Here is a 20,400-nt window from a genome sequence, read left to right on the forward strand (position 1 = left end):
CTTTTCCTTTAATGCATACTAAAAATACTGCATCCAAAAATGTCCGCAACTAGAATTGAAGCTCTGGGCCTGGCAGGAGGCTGGAGGATGCTCAGGAAAGCAGCAGCAGCAGCAGCTACCCCGTGTGACAGCTGTTAGGTGGAGAGGCTGAGCAGCACAAACAAATCCCACTCCAGTCTCTTTGGTTTGGGCTCTGGGGAGGGTTTCCTCACGAGCCACAAGGACTCTCCAGCTCTCTCCCACCATTTCCAGGTTTGAACTGAATTATCTAATTATTTTCCGGTGCCTCACATATACGTGGATGTGCACAAGTAGAACAAGTGTAAATGGGGGGTGCCTGTATTTATTTTGATCTGTATCTGGCATTTTGATCAAGAAAAGATTGCCCCACAGACACACACATATACACCAGGAGGCTTTTTTTTAATAAAAAAAATCTTTATTTTATTTTTTGACAAAGTAATAATCATAAATAAATAAGAATAAAAATCTGCACCCCCACCACCGAGACCATTCCATTGTAACTATCAAACCTCCCACGATTTCAACACCTCTTGCAATGGTTTGACCCCTTTTCATTTTAACAGTACAAATTCTACAGGCACCCTCCATATCTCCTCAGAATCATTTCTCCTGCATGTTCCCTGTCTTACCTTAATGGCACATGTTAATTTATTGTTACTAGCTATATCCCACACCTCTTTATACTGTTCTTCCATTTTATATTCTGCTTGCCCCTTCCACTTCCCAGCTGTAATAATTCGTGCAGCTCAATAAATTTGTGATCAAGTCCTTCATAACCTATGAACCTTGCTACCTCTTGACTTTTAGTCAGCTTTAACCCAGTGACCAGGAGGCTTTCGGAAAAACGAAACGAAAAGACAAGTGAGTCCTTCAACAAAATGTTGCAGCATGAAGTGCTCTTGTTCAGTGTGCCAGCCCAGCCTGTCCTCTTCTGGGCCCTGAACAATAGCCCTCCACACTGCAACATTTTGTATACAGTGGACGCTCGGGTTGTGAACACGATCCGTGTGGGAGGCACGTTCGCAACCCGCAGGTCGCAATTCGGCGCTTTTGCTCATGCGCAAAGTGCGATTTAGTGCTTCTGCGCATGTGCGAGCACCAAAACCCGGAAGTAACCCATTCCAGTACTTCTAGGTTTGGCGCAGTGCGCAACCCGAAAACACGCAACCTGAAGCGTCTGTAACCCGAGGTATGACTGTATTCTAAAACTGACGTGTGAATTTTCTCCACTGCTTCTCGTCTTTTCCTTTTTCTAGAAGGACATTTTTCTCCCACTTAAAGCATAAGAAACCTCCCTTGATACCATTTTTTGTTCTAGGATATCCCCTCTTGTTTCACATCTCACAGTGATAAATCAGCTTGTTGAAAGCAACAACTTCATATTATACTGCAGTTTGGCACAGCCTAATCATTTGCCTGTATGGGAGTTGGGCAGCCACTTCACCTAGTTTTCTCTGCTCAGGAAATGCTGAAGGCAGGGAAGCACTCCATCAGGCGGCCCACTGACACACCACCTGCAGTCTGAAGGGAGGAGCTGAGGCACAGGTATACTCACCTCCAGGAAAACTAGGTCAAAGTCAGAACAAAAACAAAGCACCACTGGGTATCTCCTTCTAGGCCAGAAGTGGGGAACCTGTTGCCCTCCAGATGTTTCTGAACTACCACTTCCCATCAGCACCAGCAAGGATGGCCAAGGGGTAAGGATGACAGACGTCATCGTTCAGCAATAGCTGGAGGGCTGAAGCTTCCCCGACTGATAAGGAAAAAGGCCATGGAGGCTCACCAATTTGTAATGTAAGTAACATCCACACTGCCATGGCAGTGTGATCTGGTCCAGGGGTGAAGGAGGTGGATTGGGTGCTCCTGGTAGTTTTACAGTAAAAACATAAGAAGAGATCGTCCAAAAACTCATCTTGTCCAGCATCCTGTTCTCACAGTCAGGTGCCAATGCAAGCAGGATCCAAGCACAGCAACATTATCTCCTCTAGCAATTCCCAATGACTGGTATTCTTAGGCCTGCTGCTTCCAAAAATGGAGGTAGAGCATAACAATTGTGGCTAGTAGTCATTGATAGTCTTCATTCTTGGCAAAAGTGTCCCCGTTATGAAACAACAGCAGCACCTAAAAACATTCTCCATTCCACCACCACCCTAAACTGGTTTGAATGCTTAGGGAGAAACCAGGAGAGGATTTTTGTGTAAAAGGACTTGTGATCTTGGTTCAGGTATTGGTTACAAATTTCCGCACTCAGCATGTGCTCAGATAGATACTTATTCTTAACAGGAAGCCACCCACCTGAGCCAGTAACTTCCACCAGTCACTGGACCTCAGGGTCCCGGTTCAAACAAACAAATAAACAGCGTAGCTCCCGTAAGTCTCAGCACCCCTCGTGTAGTATTTGACCAAGGAGACCTGGTTTTGAATTCCCACTCAGCCATATGAAGCACAGCTGGGTGAACTTGGGCAGGCAGTTATCTCCCTGTCTGATCCGCCTTACAGGGTTGTTGTGAGGATAAAACGCAAGGAGCCATGTGCCTTGCCTTGAGCTCCTTGCAGAAAAGGGAGGGTATAACTGAAATATATATTGTTTTTATTGATAGTCCGCCTCGCATCTAGAGAACGTTGAGTGGCATGCATGGCTTGCACATGTGGCATTTAACTGTGAGGTAGAGCAGGCTGAAAGATTGTGACTGGCCTGAGGTCACCCAGTGAGCATTGCAGCTGATGCAGAGAATTGAACTTCAGTCTCCTTAGTCTGACCCTCTCCAGCAGCTACATCAGGGAGTAGGGAACTAAGGCCCTCCAGATGTTGTTGAACTCCAGCTCCTGTCAGCCACAGCCAGCATGCCTAGTGGTCAGGGTTGATCTAAGCTGCATTCCAAGAGTTTCTGGAGAGGGCTAAGGGCTCCCCACCCCTACGGTGCACCGAGCTGGCTCCTTGACAGCTTTGCTTCTCTCTTAGAATGATCTGTGGGAAACAAGTTTGCAGTGGTTTCTTTCCCCCAGAGATGAGAGGATACTTGTCCATTCAGGACCAGTTCCACTTTGCTAAAACTCTAGCTAATACCTACCTGCCCCCACAGAGACTAGCAGAGCTGCAGGAGGGATCTGTCAACTGATGCATTATAAATGGCTCCTCTTTCTGTACTAGCGTCCTCTGCAGCAGGCACGGCCAAGGTCAGTTAAACACTGGATTTATTAGCAAATGGATTAGCACTTTGAGAGAATAGTCTGCCAATGTCGCCTCTGCTGACCACAGCAAGCTGGGGTGAAGGCAGCCTGGCTCCTCTCCTAGTGTGGAAGCAGGCTCTTCAGCTGGAGACAGGGATTTTGTTGAAAAAAGCCCTCTGTGTTCCTGGCCACCTTATAAAGAAGGGGAGGAGAGTTTTCTGCCCCAAAGGCTGGTTCGTTAAGGCAAATGGAGAACTGCTCAATCTGCCCTCAGCCAGCTCCTCTTCTCCCAGGGACTGGCACTGCCTATGAGTACCTTAGTCTCCGGGTAGAACTCAGCAAGGAGGAGGAGGGACTTAGGCGTGACTGGTTCTGCCTGTCATTGGCTCTGGCTCTTAATCGGCTCCCTGCCTTCTCCCCTACCAGTCCCAATGGGCACCGGCCAGCACTCCCCAAGGGGTTTGCCGTCTAAGAAGAGATGCTCTGTAGACAGCAGAGGAAGGGAAATGGAAATGAAGGCAGGGTTTAAAATTATTAGTTGCATTAATACTTGGCACAGTGGTTACAGTGCTGGATTAGGACGTGGGAGACCAGGGTTCAAATCCCCATTGAGCCACAAAGCCCCCTGAGTGACTTAGGGGCAGTCACTGTCTCTCAACTTAACCTACCTGTAGGGTTAAAATGGAGAGGGAGAGGAGTGCTTATACCACCTTGCGCTGTTTGGAGAAAAAAGGTGGGATGCAGATGTAGTTTATAGAATTGTAGAGTTGGAAGGGACCCTGAGGATCATCTAGTCCAAACCCCTGTAAGGCAGGCACGTGCATCATCATCATCATCATCATCATCATATATTTATTTATTTATTTATTTATTTATACATACCCCACCCATCTGTCTGGGTTTCCCCAGCCACTCTGGGTGGCTTCCAACACAATATTAAAATATAGTAGTCCATCAAACATTAAAAGCTTCCCTAAACAGGGCTGCCTTCAGATGTCTTCTAAAAGTCTGGTAGTTGTTGTTCTCTTTGACATCTGGTGGGAGGACATTCCACAGGGCGGGTGCCACTACCGAGAAGGCCCTCTGCCTGGTTCCCTGTAACTTGGCTTCTTGCAGTGAGGGAACCACCAGAAGGCCCTAGGCACTGGACCTCAGTGTCCAGGTAGAACGATGGAGGTGGAGATGCTCCTTCAGCACCACGCTCTAACCGACTAAGCTATATGCAATAATAGATACCATCATCATCATCGTTACTTTTTTTAATTTGTTAGTTGCTTTCCTTACAAAGTAACTCAAAGCAACTTACATTAGAGCACATTGAAATTAACAATAAAAGCCTTAGAGTACAGCAATACAAGTGAAGGGCTTAAAGCTAAACAAATGGAAGGCTAAAAACACAGATAACAAAAAAAGGGGCAGGACTACAGGTCCTCCCCACTAAAAGAGGTCACAGTGCCGCCCTTCAAATTAAGGGTTAAAAGCCTAGGAAATAAGAAAAATCTGCCTGGCGCTTAAAGCGAAAAACAAGGGTTGCATTGAACCGAGTTCTACTCAGTTAAATAACTACTAAGTCATGTTATTTAATTTCAGTGGGTCTGCTCTGAGTATGACTAACATGTGGTTTACGCATACTTAGGCTTAGTTAGAGCAGCATCACTAGCAGATTGTTCTCAGAAGATCTGAGAAGATTTGCAGCCAGCATTGCAAGCCAACAGGCACCGTAAGGTATCCTTGTCCATGCCAGCTATTCCTTCCCTGTGGTCTCCCACCACTTCCTTATTGGAGGAGATGGCCCTGCATTATCCTTCAATCTGTGACTGCAGAAATATGTACCACGTCCCCTTCAGATGTGGCTGAACTCCACCTTCCACCATCCCTATCCATTGGTCATGCTGGCTGGGGTTGATGGGCCTTGGAGTCCAACATATAGAGAGGGTCACAGGCTCCGCACATCCTAATGTACTGCAGAACAATACACCTCTCCAGCTTAGACTCTCTTCTAAGAGAGGGAGAATACTGAGTTTTCTCATTATATAAAGCCTGTGGTTTAGTGTTGTGTGCTTTTCCTCCAACATACCTGCAAGGAGGAACTCGGAGGCTTTCGTTTCCAACTAACTGTGGCTTGTTGTTATGTCCAAACCAGGTTAGTCTTCAAATGCTTTCGAGAAGCAAGCTAGCTTTGAATTGTGATTTTTGATCCTGTCTTCTTTTTTTATGACCCGCATGTGGGTCCCAGCCCATGAACTGAAGACCGACAGATTTTCATGCAAATGCCATTACATATTTATGGAACCTTTCCTGAATCACTCCTGCCAAGCCATGTCAAATAAAATAATCTTTTTAAAAAAAAAAATGGCAGATCAAATGCTCCGATGGTTTGCTCAGCTTTTCACGGTTTGTTGAATTATACCTTTCCAGATCATTGTATTTTTTAATTGGTCTTTTTTGGGGGTTGGGCTTTTGATAATCAAGTTCTTTGCATAATGAGAGTGGCAGATGTCGAAAGGTTAGGAGGGAGCCAGAACTGGTAAAAATCCTGCAGAAATAATGTCTAATCCTTTTGGTTTGTAGGGACACCCTGGCGGGAGGCACAAATACATGACTTGAAAAGCACCCTGAAGGGTGTCAGCAGTGACATCCCCCTGGTCTTCGTCAGTGGCAACCACGACCTTGGGAACACGCCAACTCCTGAAACAATTGAAGATTATTGCCAAAAGTGGGGTGACGATTACTTCAGCTTCTGGGTCGGAGGGGTCTTCTTCCTCGTGCTGAACTCTCAGCTGTACTTTGATGCTTCCAAGTGCTTGGAATTAAAACAGGCCCAGGATGAGTGGCTCCAGCAGCAGCTTGCAATGGCCGAAGCGAGAAAGTGCCGCCATGCTGTTGTCTTCCAGCACATCCCTCTGTTTCTGAGAGAACCCGATGAAGACCACGACTACTTCAACCTGGAGAAGTCCATTCGGCACGAGCTCTTGGAGAAGTTCCACAAAGCAGGTACGGGGTTCCTTCGTAGATCAGAGAGAGGCAGACCAGTTCTGGGCTTAGAGGACCACTTCAGTCTGCAGGGGGAAGATGGGGGTGGGCCAATATGCAGCTGCAGCTGATGGGGTGGCAGCGCTTACCTCCCATCAACAGCATCGCTGCAGTTTACCAGGAGGTGTGAGGTTGTTGTTGTTTAGTCGTTTAGTCATGTCTGACTCTTCGTGACCCCATGGACCAGAGCACGCCAGGCACTCCTGTCTTCCACTGCCTCCCACAGTTTGGTCAAACTCATGCTGGTAGCTTCAAGAACACTATCCAACCATCTCGTCCTCTGTCGCCCCCTTCTCTTTGTGCCCTCCATCTTTCCCAACATCAGGGTCTTTTCCAGGGAGTCTTCTCTTCTCATGAGGTGGCCAAAGTATTGGAGCCTCAGCTTCAGGATCTGTCCTTCCAGTGAGCACTCAGGGCTGATTTCCTGCAGAATGGATCGGTTTGATATTCTTGCAGTCCATGGGACTCTCAAGAGGTTAGTGTGGTGCAAACACAGCAGCAGAACCATTCTGGTGCAGCAGAACCCTTCTTGTAAGCTGCAGTGATACCAATGACAGAAGCTCAGATAAACATCAGTACTCTGCCCTACTTTGTTAGAAAAGCTGCTAACATGTTTGTTGTTGCTGTTGTTGCTGCTGCTGCAGCTGCTATTATTAATTTACCGTATTTTTCGCTCTATAAGATGCACTTTTCCCCTCCTAAAAAGTAAGGGGAAATGTGTGTGCGTCTTATGGAGCGAATGCAGGCTTCGTGGGCTATCCCAGAAGCCAGAACAGCGAGAGGGAGTGTTGTGCTGTTCTAGCTTCTGGCTTAGCCGCGTGAAGCCTCCGCAGGGGAGCCTTCATCCCACTTCCCTGCGGAGGCTTCACGCAGCTTCCCTGGCTTTTGCAAGAGGTGGGGGAAGGGACAGAGCACATGGCTCTGTCCCTTCCCCCACCTCCCAGAAAAGCCCCCAAGAGCCACGCTCCCTTTAAAGAGCATGCGGCTCTTGCGGGAGGTCGGGGGAAAGCCAGGAGGCTTTCTTTCGCTGAAGCCAGGAGAGCAAGCGGGATCAGTACGCACTGATCCCGCTTGCTCTCCTGGCTTCAGGGATAGCCCCGCAAAGCCTCCTGAGCGAAGAGGGAGAAGCACTCCCTCTTCGCTCAGGAGGCTTATTTCTTGTTTTCCTCCCCTAAAAACTAGGTGCGTCTTATGGTCCGGTGCATCTTATAGAGCGAAAAATATGGTAAAACCCTATCTCCATTTCCATTCCCCTTCCTCTGCCATCTCCCATGCACCTATTCTTAGTTTGATTGTAACCGCCCTTGGGCAGTGGTGACTGGTGCGGCAGAAGGCAGGGACCCCATTACTGGGTGGAGCCAGAGCCAATGACACTGCCTGCTGGGGTCACTGGGGCGGGGCTTATGTGTGCACCCACTTAACCCTCCTCCACACAGAATGCGGACTTGCATTCTTCCAAACACCTGAAAAGGGCTTCACTTGTCTGCATACGACCCCATCTGCATGCATGTAATACATTTGTAAACAGGACTGCTTGGTACAGAACAAATAGCTAGCTGAATAGGATATCTCTTTCCCATTCAGTTAAATATTCTTATTAATTAAGCCGAACAGAGAGAGGGCAGCTAGGCAGCTCATTGTACAATAGCGTAACTAAGTTTGCTATGAAATAATCCCTGATTCAGAAACTGTGAGCTCTGCATAGCTCAGTTTCCTTAGTAACAGAGCTGTTCTGTTTCCTTAAAAAAAAAACAACTTGAAGAACCTTCTTTGCAGGATGTTGTCAGTCAAGTATAATACACTCTTTCTTTCTTTCTTTCTTTCTCTTTCTTTCTTTCTCTCTCTCTCTCTCTCTCTCTTTCTACTCCACCACCCTCTCATCTCATACTTTGCCCACAAATAATCAATTTGAACACATACTTCATTATGATAGTCAGATGATAAATAATGAAATCAGCCTGTTCTTGCATGTTTTGTATTAATCATCATCATCACCACGTTTGGCTTTTGCAGTCTAAGAAGGTTAACCTTCTAATCACTTAATATTAATTCCAATTTTTCATATCCAAACTGGAGAAAATTAGACTGGTTATTTTATTTTTAAAAATGAAATATTCTTCTTTCCCCTCTAATTTGCTTTTTTCTGTCTTCTCCCCTGCAGTGCAAGGGCATTTGGAATTATTGGTGGGGGTGGGGGGGTGGCGTGGAACAACCCTCTGCTACAACAATAATTTTAGTAAAGGTTGGCAAGGCATCTTGTATTTGGACAAGCAGCTATTTTTTAGTCAACGCTGAATTTCTGCAACTCCATTAAAGCCCATATAGTGACAAAGCAAAATTATGCCTTTTTTAAACCAATAAGTAATTGAAAATATTGCAGCTAAGTAGTCCCATTCAACATATTTCAAACAAAGATGTTGTTAGGCCTAGCTCTTCGGAGCAAAACTCTTACTTTGTTCTTCATGAACACAAAATAAGAACCTATCTTAATTTTGGAAAAGCTCGTTGCTTGTAGCAAGTGGTGAATTCAAAAGTCCTTGAGTCCTTGGAGAGATCAAGAGAGCCAGGGTTCTGTAGTACAGTGGTACCTCAGGTTACATACGCTTCAGGTTACAGACTCTGCTAACCCAGAAATAGTACCTCAGCTTAAGAACTTTGCTTCAGGATGAGAACAGAAATTGTGCTCTGACGTCGCAGCGGCAGCAGGAGGTCCCATTAGCTAAAGTGGTGCTTCAGGTTAAGAACAGTTTCAGGTTAAGTACAGACCTCCGGAATGAATTAAGTACTTAACCTGAGGTACCACTGTACCTGAAGTGTCAAACTAAGATCTGGGAATTCAAATAACACCATGAAGTCCACTGGGTGATCTTGGGCCACCTCTCACCCTAACCTACCTCCACAGAGTTGTTTTTGGGATTAAAAGGGGGGGGGACTGTGTATGCCGCCTTGCTCCTTTCGAGGTGGGGGGAGGTGATATATAAATGCAATAAATAAATAAAGTCTTGCTTCTACAAGTTCTTGCCGTATAGAATGCCTTTAGAAGACGAACAGTCATTTCCAGGTAAGCTGATCTGTTCGGATGCTTCCTCTACACACACACACACACACACACACTAAACAGTTATTCCCAGCTGGAGGCAGCATAATTTTGTTTTGCTTGGCTCAAGATCCTTACTCCTGTCCATGATGAAAAATGTTCAACCCCTCATTATTACATTTCTAGAATGACAAACACCTGCTTGCTTTATATGTTCCAGCTCTTCTCTGTTCACCAGGAACAGTCACTATTTTCTCTTTCTTGTCCCTGTATTTTGCTTTTTGGAGAGAAACGGGATTCCAGTTCCTAAAAGATGATTAGTCTCTCGTCATCTCCTCAGAGCAGGGTCTCACGCAGTCTTGTGGTTCCTCTACAAAAGCACTGCCCACATTAACGTCACTGCGGAAATGAGAGGATTGTTTTAGGGAATGGCTAGGTTCTTTGGTGCCCCACCTCAGAATCCTACACAGAGCAAGGGTGTTTGACATGATGGCCTCCCATGCCCCTTCCAATATTGTGGGCAGGATTCTCAGTCCTTGAGTGATTTTCCCTGGCTGGAGTACGTCCTTGAACTCTGATTGTTGTTGTTGTTGTTTAGTCGTTTAGTCGTGTCCGACTCTTCGTGACCCCACGGAGCAGAGCACGCCAGGCACTTCTGTTTTCCACTGCCTCCCGCAGTTTGGTCAAACTCATGTTAGTAGCTTTGCGAACACTGTCCAACCATCTCATCCTCTGTCGTCCCCTTCTCCTTGTGCCCTCCATCTTTCCCAACATCAGAGTCTTTTCCAGGGAGTCTTCTCTTCTCATGAGGTGGCTAAAGTATTGGAGTCTCAGCTTCAAGATCTGTCCTTCCAGTGAGCACTCAGGGCTGATTTCCTTAAGAATGGATAGGTTTGATCTTCTTGCAGTCCATGGGACTCTCAAGAGTCTCTTCCAGCACCATAATTCAAAAGCATCAATTCTTCGGCGATCAGCCTTCTTTATGGTCCAGCTCTCACTTCCATACATCACTACTGGGAAAACCATAGCTTTTATTATACAGACCTTTGTGAACTCTGATTACACTTCCTTAAATGGAGGACATTGGGGTGAGTTTGTGTAGAAACTACTGTACAAAGGCCCTCCACAACTTTGGAACTCCCTGCCTATTGATATCAGACAGGCAACTTTATTGCTTTTTTGGGGGGGAGCCTGCTAAAAATGTTCTTGTTTAGGCAAGCCTAATCAGATATCTAGAAAGTTGATGTGTTTTTAGTTTATTGCTGGTTTTAATTTTTTGAATGTGTTGATTATTTTTTTTACTAATAATGTCATTGTTTTATTCTTTTTTTATTCTTTTTTGCAATCAAGCAGTATATAGATTTTATGAAATAAAATGGTTCCTCACCAATGTGTGGGGAAAGAAGCCGTTTTTCATTTGTGCCTTCCTCTGCTGCATTATTAGCCTTTATTATAAGTCTGTTTTAGAGTATTATTTGTTGGTTGGTTGGTCAAATGTATGATCTTGCCCTTCCATCCAAAGGAGCCCAGGGTAGCAAACACACAAGCGAAAAAATATCTTAAACCTCTAAGAAAAACAGTTCTGATACAGGTGCAAACTGGGAATGATCTCTACTTTGAAAGGCCAGTTGAAAGAGGTAGGTGTTTAGCAGACAACAGAGGCGGGCACCAGTCTAATATGCAGCAGCAGGGAGTTCCAAACGGTAGGTGTCACCATGCAAGCGACCCAAATTACTCTATAGTGCAGATCATACCTTCTGATAGATGGTACCTGCAAAAGGCCGTCCTGCCGAGCGCATTGTCCAATTGGATATATTGGGTAGGACCCAAACCAATGGGAGAGCCAATTTATAGCTGAACAAATCAATAATCCAGTGTTGCTTCTTTCCATTGCATTGTCATTCCTTTCCTGAAATTCAGTGCTACCTTGGTTCAAGAACAGCTTAGTTTATGAACAACTTGAATTAAGAATGCTGCAAACCCAGAAGTAGGTGTTTTGGGTTGTGAACTTTGCCTTGGAAGCAGAACATGTTCTGCTTCCTCTTGAGTGTGTTCCATTTGTAAATTGAGTCCCCCGCTGCTATGGGAAAGCACGCCTTGGTTTCAGAATGCTTTGGTTTAAGAATGGACTTCCGGAACGGATTAAGTTCATAAACCAAGGTACCACTGTACGACATAACTCAGAAGACAATACCTCTTCCTTTCTAATCCAGAAACCATTGTGTATTACATCAGCCTTTTTATTCTTTCATTTGCATTTGGAAACTTTATTTTCCATTCCGCCGCCCCCCCCCCCTTAAGATTTGTTTGGTGTTACTCTGTTTTAGCAGTTCCGTGTGAGCAACATGTGTGCTTGTTTGTTTTGATTTGATTTCGGTATTCCGTTCGTTGTAAGCCATCAAGCTAAAACTCGAGCCCCAGAAGCTGCATCTGGTGTTAAGCACTGAATTCAATTTCTCACTTCAGAAGTGTCCTTAACAGTTGGGCTAATTAAAGATAAAATGGTGTCCTTATCATAAATATTTATGAATTGAAAATCTGGCACTTTTTTAATTTCACCAAGTTAAGCCATGACGATAAGCTTGCGATACCAAATGAAAATGTCAACTTCATTGTAGTTTTACGAGCAGGGTGGATGAAATCTGTTGAAGAAGCCAGTCCCCTTTGTTGTTTTGACTCAGGTGCTTTTTAGAGCAGAACCAGGCCATGTGTTTAAATCATATCTAACACATAAAGCTCACGACTTCCATCAAAGAATCCTGAGTTTGTTAAGAGTGCTGGGAACTGTAGCTCTAGGTGGAGAAACTATGGTTCCCATGATTCTTGGGGGTGTTGTGTGCTTTAAATGTGCATTGGATGTGGATCTGCCAACATGGAAAACCTAAGATCAGGGGCTGAGAACCTCTTTTTTGTGTCAAGGGCCACTTTAGCTCATGGACAGTCTGTTAAGGGCCACATGCCAGCATGGGGTGGATGATGGAGAGATCCAGAGACTAGGGGTTGGATCCAGCTCTGGTCAAGCCGCGTTCTGCTTGTGCAACAGGACTTACCCTTCCTTTCCTCTCCCTGTGGACCCCCAAATCAGGCAGAAGTGCCAAAGTATCACCCGAATCCCCGGAGCAGATTAAGGGGGCAAGAGAGGAAGGAAGTATGTTGTCCAGTGGCAGCATGGGACACAGCCCAAAATTTTTAATGTTTAATGCTGTGTTGTGTTTTTAGTATTCGGTTGGGAGCCACCCAGAGTGGCTGGGGAAACCCAGCCAGATGGGCGTGGTATAAATAATAAATTGTTGTTGTTGTTGTTATTAATTGTTGTTGTTGTTTGAAGTAATTAAACCGTGGTTTAGGTTGTTGCCTGAATTGAGCTTTTGCCTTTGAAATGCATCTACTGTGGGCAGAATTTATAGCTTTAGCCTTCAAGTAAGCGATCTCACTTAGTACCCTTGAATGCCACAGAGAAAGCGAGAGCCAAACGGACATCAGTCTCTTATCTCACAGCAGATGTAGTTCTGCACTGCAAAAGCCACCTGGGCTGTATGGCCAGTGGTTTCAGATTATGCCCCCAGGTTGTCCTTGAGGCTCTGTTTAGTTGCAAAACAATGCTTTTAATCATCATAGCAACCAGGCGAAATGTATCCTTTTATATGGGAAACATGAATCTCTACGAGGATAACTTCAGTGAAACCCTTGGCTTATATTTGTGATTTTGAAATGGATGGCTTAAATTGCCACCATTTAAATCGAACCACCATAGACATCCTGGTGTGGTAAACAGCTGGGGTCAGTGGAGGTGTGATTGTTATTTGCCATCAATAGGCCCATGGCCCTTTCCTCTTTTCACTTTAGTAATAGAGGCACAGCAGAGGCGTCTAAGATTATGCATGCTGTAGAGGAAGCGGATATAGAGACATTTTTCTCCCCTCTGTCGTAGTAACTAGAACTCGGGGCCGCCCAGTGAAGCTGAATGTGAAAAATTCAGGCCAAGGCGGAAGAAAACAGTTTTCCATTCAGTACATAGTTCATCTTTCAAACTTGCTCCCACACGAAGCAGTGATAGCCACAAACATGGATGCATTGAAAACGAATTAGACAAAGTTGTGCATGACGAGACTATGAAAAACTATGTTTTGCCTCCATTGTTGGAGGCAGCGTGTCTCTGGATATGTGGGAACCACGCGTAGAGAGAGCAGTGTTGCGCTCACGTGATGCTAGCGGGCTTGCCGTGCCTCTTGGCTGCTTAGAGGGAGGGTAGAATCATAGAAACTAGCCTACTGTGAAAGGTAAACTTTTACCTACTGGGAAAGGTTAAAAATTACATTTGTTGCTTCACCTGCTTTTGCCTGTGACCCTGCCTGCCACTGGCATGTGGCCCCCAGAATGGTTCCCAGATGGAAATGTGGACCTCAGTCTGGAAGAAAATGTTCCTTCTGATGTCTGCCACATCAAAATGGATGGGGCATGGATGGATGCATCTAGACAAAGGCACGATGTTGGTCTCTGAGCACATGAAGGCTGAGGGCCTTCTGGCGGTTCCCTCATTGCGAGAAGCAAAGCTACAGGGAACCAGGCAGAGGGTCTTCTCGGTAGTGGCTCCCGCCCTGTGGAATGTCCTCCCATCAGATGTCAAAGAGATAAACAACTACCTAACATTTAATAATAATAATAATAATAATAATAATAATAATAATAATAATAATTTTTATTTATACCCCGCCCTCCCCAGCCAAGGCCGGACTCAGGGCGGCTGAAGACATTTAGAAGACATCTGAAGGCAGCCCTGTTCAGGGAAGTTTTAAATGTGTGACATTCTAATGTATTTTTAATCTTTGTTGGAAGCCGCCCAGAGTGGCTGGGGAAACCCAGCCAGATGGGTGGGGTACAAATAAATTATTATTATTATTATTATTATTATTATTATTATTATTATGCTCTTCTGCCAGAACACTGCCCTGGCTCTCCCCCCCCCCCCCCGCCCCATCAAGTCTGCAGGAACTACCTTGGCACTGTGCTCGTTTTCCCCTCACGCAGCTACCTTTTTACATCTGCCGCTCGTTGCCTCAGCTCAGGCTTAGCAGATTGCTGGCTTGGGCCCTGCAGGGAGGGAGGCAAAGTGTTCTCACTTCTCACTGGCAACGAGAGAGAAATCAATTTCGTTCCACAGAAGGTAGAATATGGAGGGCCAGATCTGCGCAGCGCCATCGGTTGCCCCACTGCTCTGAAATAGCAGCAGAGAATCACAGCAGGCTGTTGCTGTGGACTTTCCTGGATAAACCCTGAAAAAAGGGGGGGGCGGTTCCTGCCTGCCAGTGGAACGTTCTGAGCTGGTGCGATATTTATCTATGTGAGATTCCGCCCCCCATCAGAGTTGTTTTGTTCCTGAATTTCCATTCCATTTAGAAAGGTAAGCATCAATAGATTCTGTAGGCACAACCAAGCCAGTTCATTTATTATTGTTGTTATTTCAAAGTATATCCCACCCTCCCTCCCAAAGGAGCCCAGGGCAACAAACACATCAGTAATAAAGCAGGCTTTTATTTTAAGTCATCTCCCCCACCCCTCATTCTCTATTAACCTTTCTCAAAAATGCAGATTAAAAATAAATCATACAAAACAGATGCAAAGGGTAAATTATTAACACAACAGGCTTAAGGTATCTCAATAACTACATATTTCACTTTATGAGACTAACAAAGATCTACATTGGCTCCTAGTACACAATTCAAAGTGTCGGTGCTGACCTTTAGAGCCCTAAACAGCCTTGGTCCTGTATACCTGAAGGAGCGTCTCCATCCCCATCGTTCAGCCCAGACACTGAGATCCAGCGCCGAGGGCCTTCTGGCGGTTCCCTCACTGCGGGAAGTGAAGCTACAAAGAACCAGGCAGAGAGGGCCTTCTCGGTAATGACTCCCCTCCTGTAGAATTCCCTCCCGTTGGATGTCAAGGAGGTAAACAACTCGACCTTCTGTAGACATCTGAAGGTATTGGGAAGTTTTTAATGTTTTGACATTTTACTGCGTTTGATGTTTTATTTTGTTAAGGCGCCACCCAGAGTGGCTGGGGCAACCCAGTCAGATGGGTGGCATAGCTGAATGAATGAATGAATGAATGACATTACTGAATGCAACCCTATGTATGCTGTACATCCTCCCCCCTACACACACACATACTGTTGAGAACAGGTGGGTTCAGTCCTGTAGGGTTTCTTCCCCTTCCCTAGCAGACCACAGGTTTGAAATCTCCCATTAGCCGGTAAGCAGGGGATTCAGTCCTGCGGGGTACTGTGCTTGTGGAGGAGCATTATGCTGGGCCCTCCAGCCTTCGCATCCCCTGACAACCTGGATAACTCTGGTCTATGGTGATCTGGGTCTGTCTCAGCCCAAGTGCAGGTGCCCCCAATTCAAAACTGGCCTGATTCAGATCGAGATCTGGGCTTCCCCTAAATCTGGTGCACAGCACTAGTCCCAAGCTCCTTAAGAAGGAGGGAAAGCTACATATAACAGAAATTATAATCAGATACAGTTTCCTGTGCATTTTTGCCATTATAACCTTGGTTACTATGCTGAAAAGCGTTGATCTAACTTGGATCCAAGCTTTGAACCAATTCCCATTTTAATTGCTGCCCTGCCAAAGCACAGATCTCTGCTGCATCTAAGTCCAGGAGTAGGGGGGGAAAGCTTGAAACAAGAACCCGAGAGATTTCAATCTGTCCGTCTGAAGATAACCTCAAAAGGGAATGCAGGCTATGAGGAACCAGGTCATCCAGGACTGCTATATCTGCCTGTCTTGATAGAGGATCTCGTTTTTCAAACTGCAAGTCTCCATCTACAATTACTTCTTTAATCAGCCTTTCAAGATAGCGCTTGCCAATGTATTTTGCATGCTGGTTTTAAGCCATTGGGCTCCTTTTCCTGTCACAACCATTTAGGTTTCCTCTGAGAATTTGCTTTTGCTTAATGACGCCTTTATTAATTTATGCTAAAGAAAAGAGTCATTGATGTTTGATTCGTAATTCGATCTATAGTTGGAGGGGTTTTTTTTTTATTAATTAAGGCAGAAATAAGATATCTACCAAGAGTGGGAGGAGAGACTAGCATAAAAGGAACACTCTGAGATGGGGCAGCAGCTCTGGGTGGTTGATTTCCCCTCCCAAAACCCTTTGGAGTTAGGCTTCAGAGGATTGTGTCATGGCCCCCATATCCAGCAGTCATTGAGACCACTTTTCCCTATGATGAACTACTGTGAGTAAGAATAATAACAATGAATAATGAACGACTAAGTCAATGAAATTTATATGCCACTTAATTGCCAAGGTGACTTATAAACAGTTTACAAGCATAAAACCAATTACAAAACACACACACACAAATATGATTAAAATACACCACAGAATTCCATTTAAACATTAAAATAAACACCCCACGATTAAAATGTGTAATAAACCAGGCCTGTTAAAACAGCACAACACCCCCTCCTTTGGTAATCCTCACAGAACTCTAGCCCAATGGTTGCCATTAATTTGATTTTGAATTGATTTTAAAATGAATTGATTTTAGAATGCTTTGTTACTTTTATTGTTGTTAGCTGCTCTGAGCCCAGCTTCGGCTGGGGAGGGCGGGATATAAATTTTTAAAAATTATTATTATTTATTAACAATTAAAATGGTTAAGGGCATACGGGGAGCTCTGCTGGTCAGGCTGATGGTCCATCTACTCTGCCATTTTGTTCTCACAGTGACCAACCAGATGCCTATGGGAAGTCCACAAGCAGGGCCTGAACACAAGAGGCCTCTCCCTTCCTATGGTCCCCATCAACTAATTAAGGGGTCAAGGGCACATTCCAGCAAGGCAAAAACATTTTGGGTGCAAAGCAGGGCCCGTAAAGGAGGTGGTCTCAGAGGAGGGTGTGTGGTGTGGGAAGACACCCAAGGGCCAGATAGTGCAGGCGGGGGGGGGGGGGGGGGGACAGTATTTGGCCTCTGGACCTGAGGTTTCCCCTCCCCAGAGATCTGCATCTCCACCAGCAGAATCTCCCTTCCCTAACCCCAGCTGTGGGAAACAGTTCACGACGATAACACTAAAACAATTTAAATGGCCTTCACGTTCTTAAAAGCAATGAGGCCTTTCTGAAATTATTTATCCTGGGCCCAATCATGTTTACTCAGGAACAATCCCTGCTAATTTCAGGGGCGCTTAAATCCAAGGGCTTATCGTTTCCAGCATGGGCATTTGATAAATGCGTTTGAAATGAACCGTTGGCATGGTGCGCTTTAATAAATAAATAAATGAGGCATTTTTTGAGCCAAGAGAGTCTTGCTTTGACTTTCTGATGCCACATAGCTATTCACTCCGCGAGATTCTATCTAACCTCCCTCAATGTATCTGTCAGAACTGCCAACAGATCTAAAGCAACTTTTGCATATTAAGTAGAGCCCTTGATAATTCACTAGCGGGTTTGATTCTGCAGCGACACGTCCGTATCGATACTTGGAGATGCATTCCTTTCCTTTTCTCACCATGTAAGGATACACTTCTTCTGTTGCTTATTGAATGGAGGTATCACAAGGTAGAGCTGTTGATAAGGCAGGGGTGGGCGACCGGTGCCCCTCCCGGCATTCCTGGATTGCAGCTCCTCTCATCACTGACCATTGGTCATGCTGGCTAGGGCTGATAGGAGTTGGAGCCCAGCAGTAACTGGAGGGCCATAGATTGCCCAGCCCTATTATGAGGGTTTTTTTTCTCCTTCTCAGCCATCCAGTGAGACCAAATGTTGGAAGATTCAGGAGAGACAGAAGGAAGTACCTCTTAATGCAAAAAGTATGGACAATAAGAGGAACGCAGGTGGCACTGTGGGTTACCCCAAAGAGCCTAGGACTTGCTGATCAGAATAATAATAATAATAATAATAATAATAATAATAATAATAATAATTTATTATTTGTACCCCGCCATCTGGCTGGGTTTCCCCAGCCACTCTGGGCGGCTTCCACAGAAACCAAAAATACACTAAAATCACACATTAAAAACTTCCCTGAAGTTTCCTGAAGGTCGGCGGTTTGAATCCCCATGACGGGGTGAGCTCCCGTTGCTCGGTCCCTGCTCCTGCCAACCTAGCAGTTCGAAAGCACGTCAAAGTGCAAGTAGATAAATAGGTACTGCTCCGGCGGGAAGGTAAACGGCGTTTCCGTGTGCTGCTCTGGTTCGCCAGAAGCAGTTTAGTCATGCTGGCCACATGACCCGGAAGCTGTACACCGGCTCCTTTGGCCAATAAAGCGAGATGAGCGCCGCAACCCCAGAGTCGGCCACGACTGGACCTAATGGTCAGGGGTACCTTTACCTATAAGATGTGATGGCCACCAGCTGTTATGGCTTTAAAGGGGGTTTAGATAACTCTGTGGACCATAGATAAGACTGCCAATGTCTGCTAGCCATAACAGCCTGCTTCTCCCTCTACAGTTGGAAACAAGTGTGCCTCTGAATACCTGAACGGGGAGTCTGTGGGCTTCCCACAGACATCTGGTTGTGAGAACAGGATGCTGGACTAGACGGGCCTTTGGCCTGATCCAGCAGGACTCTTCATCTTGCTATTGCCTTCTCACATATTTTATATCCAGATTTAATGTCTCATAGATTTAATGTCATGAGAGGAGGCAAGGGTCCTCTAAAGACACTAGGACTTGTGTGGGGTGGGTGTTACCTTAAAACTATTAATAGTGGGACTAATGGTCTCACAAAAAGTCATAATTCGCATGCCATTTGCATCCCAGCTTCAGAATTGTGACTGTACTCTAGATAAGAGTTTTCCCAAACTGGCCGCTGGTCCTGCTAACTAGGGACGATGAGAGTTGTAGTCCAAGAACAGCTAGAGACCCAATTTTGGGAAACCTTGCTCTAGATGGAATTGCAGTGCATCACACTCCAGTGAGGAAGGTTCTATGGCCAGTTGATCTGTGTGACAGCCCAGTCTGCTGCCCAGGTACTCACTGCTGGTGGGCAAGTTCAAAGTCTCTTCACTCTCTTTTTATGGTTCATAGATGGTATTAATCGAATCCTAGAGTAGGAAGGGACCATGAGGGCCATTTTGTCCAACTCACTGCAATGCAGGTATCTTTTACCCAGCATGGGGCATGAACCCACAACCCTGGGATCAAACGTCTCATGCTCTACCTTTAAACCTGGCATGGACCAGTAGACCTTCAAATAGAGGAGTGCCCTCTGTAAAGTGTGGGCAACCTTGAGTAAATGTCATTCTCATCAGCGAGGTAGCATGGAGGTACACCCCTTTCCACAGGTCCAAAAACATGAGCCAGTTTAGGGTCCATCAAGAACTGCTTTTCTATTAGCGAGAATGAGAGGAGGGAGACCCAACTGCACAGCTGATTGGAATCTTGTTCGGCTCTGAGCATACATTAGAACAGGGCTGGGAAACCTCTGGCCCACAGGCAAATACTGCCCCACAACTTCGATTTTCTACAACCACATACCTGTCATTCAACTGGGTGACATCAGCAGAAGGACAGGATCCAACTGTTGTTGGGTGCTGCTTTGCCAACACATTCCCTGAGTGTGAAGCTGGTGTGAAGCAAGCCCCTGCAGAGATCAGGATTGAACCCTTCACTCAGCAGCCGATGAATGGGGAGCTCAGTGCTGTTTCACCGGTGTGTTTCCCTCCTCCCACCCTCACAGGTCAATTTTGACAGGTGGGCAGGACTGACCGCCTACCAGTCACTTGATGCCATCGTGACGCCAGGTGATTGGCAGGTGGGGCGGGGAGATAAAGATCTGGCCCACTTAGCCAAAAGGCTTCCCCACCCCTGCAACAAAAGTCGAGGGGGAAAGGCGGCTTCTCCACCTAACAATATTGAGAGGGCTTTCTGAAACCATAATTTGGCAGCACTACCTGGGGAGAACATTTCTAAGTGAATAAATTGCATCTGAGTGCACGGCACATTTTTATGAGATTCTTTTTATGTTTGAGATAAAAAAAGGGGGAGAAAAAAGAGAAAAATCTAGACCAAAGTAAATTGCTAGCTTGTCATCTTTGCATTATTGCACTGATTGGATCGTGTTGACTTTCTTTTTCTTTCTTTTTTTATGGTAATGAACAAAATAAGTTGAGTAAATAACTGAGGTGGCAGG

The 20,400-nt window shown here is 45.5% G+C and overlaps 1 protein-coding gene across 1 annotated transcript in view; it reads left to right on the top strand.

Moving 5' to 3' along the window:
* The window catches only part of CPPED1 (calcineurin like phosphoesterase domain containing 1), a 69,423-nt gene that overhangs the window by 34,485 nt on the left and 14,538 nt on the right, over nucleotides 1–20,400 (top strand). The window contains exon 3 of the mRNA XM_083585365.1: nucleotides 5,767–6,189. Coding sequence (XP_083441491.1) covers nucleotides 5,767–6,189 — 423 coding nt within the window. The remainder of the gene's footprint in view (nucleotides 1–5,766; nucleotides 6,190–20,400) is intronic.

The sequence above is a fragment of the Podarcis filfolensis genome, assembly GCF_964270895.1.
Source record: "Podarcis filfolensis genome assembly, chromosome: 14".
Lineage (NCBI taxonomy): Eukaryota > Metazoa > Chordata > Lepidosauria > Squamata > Lacertidae > Podarcis > Podarcis filfolensis.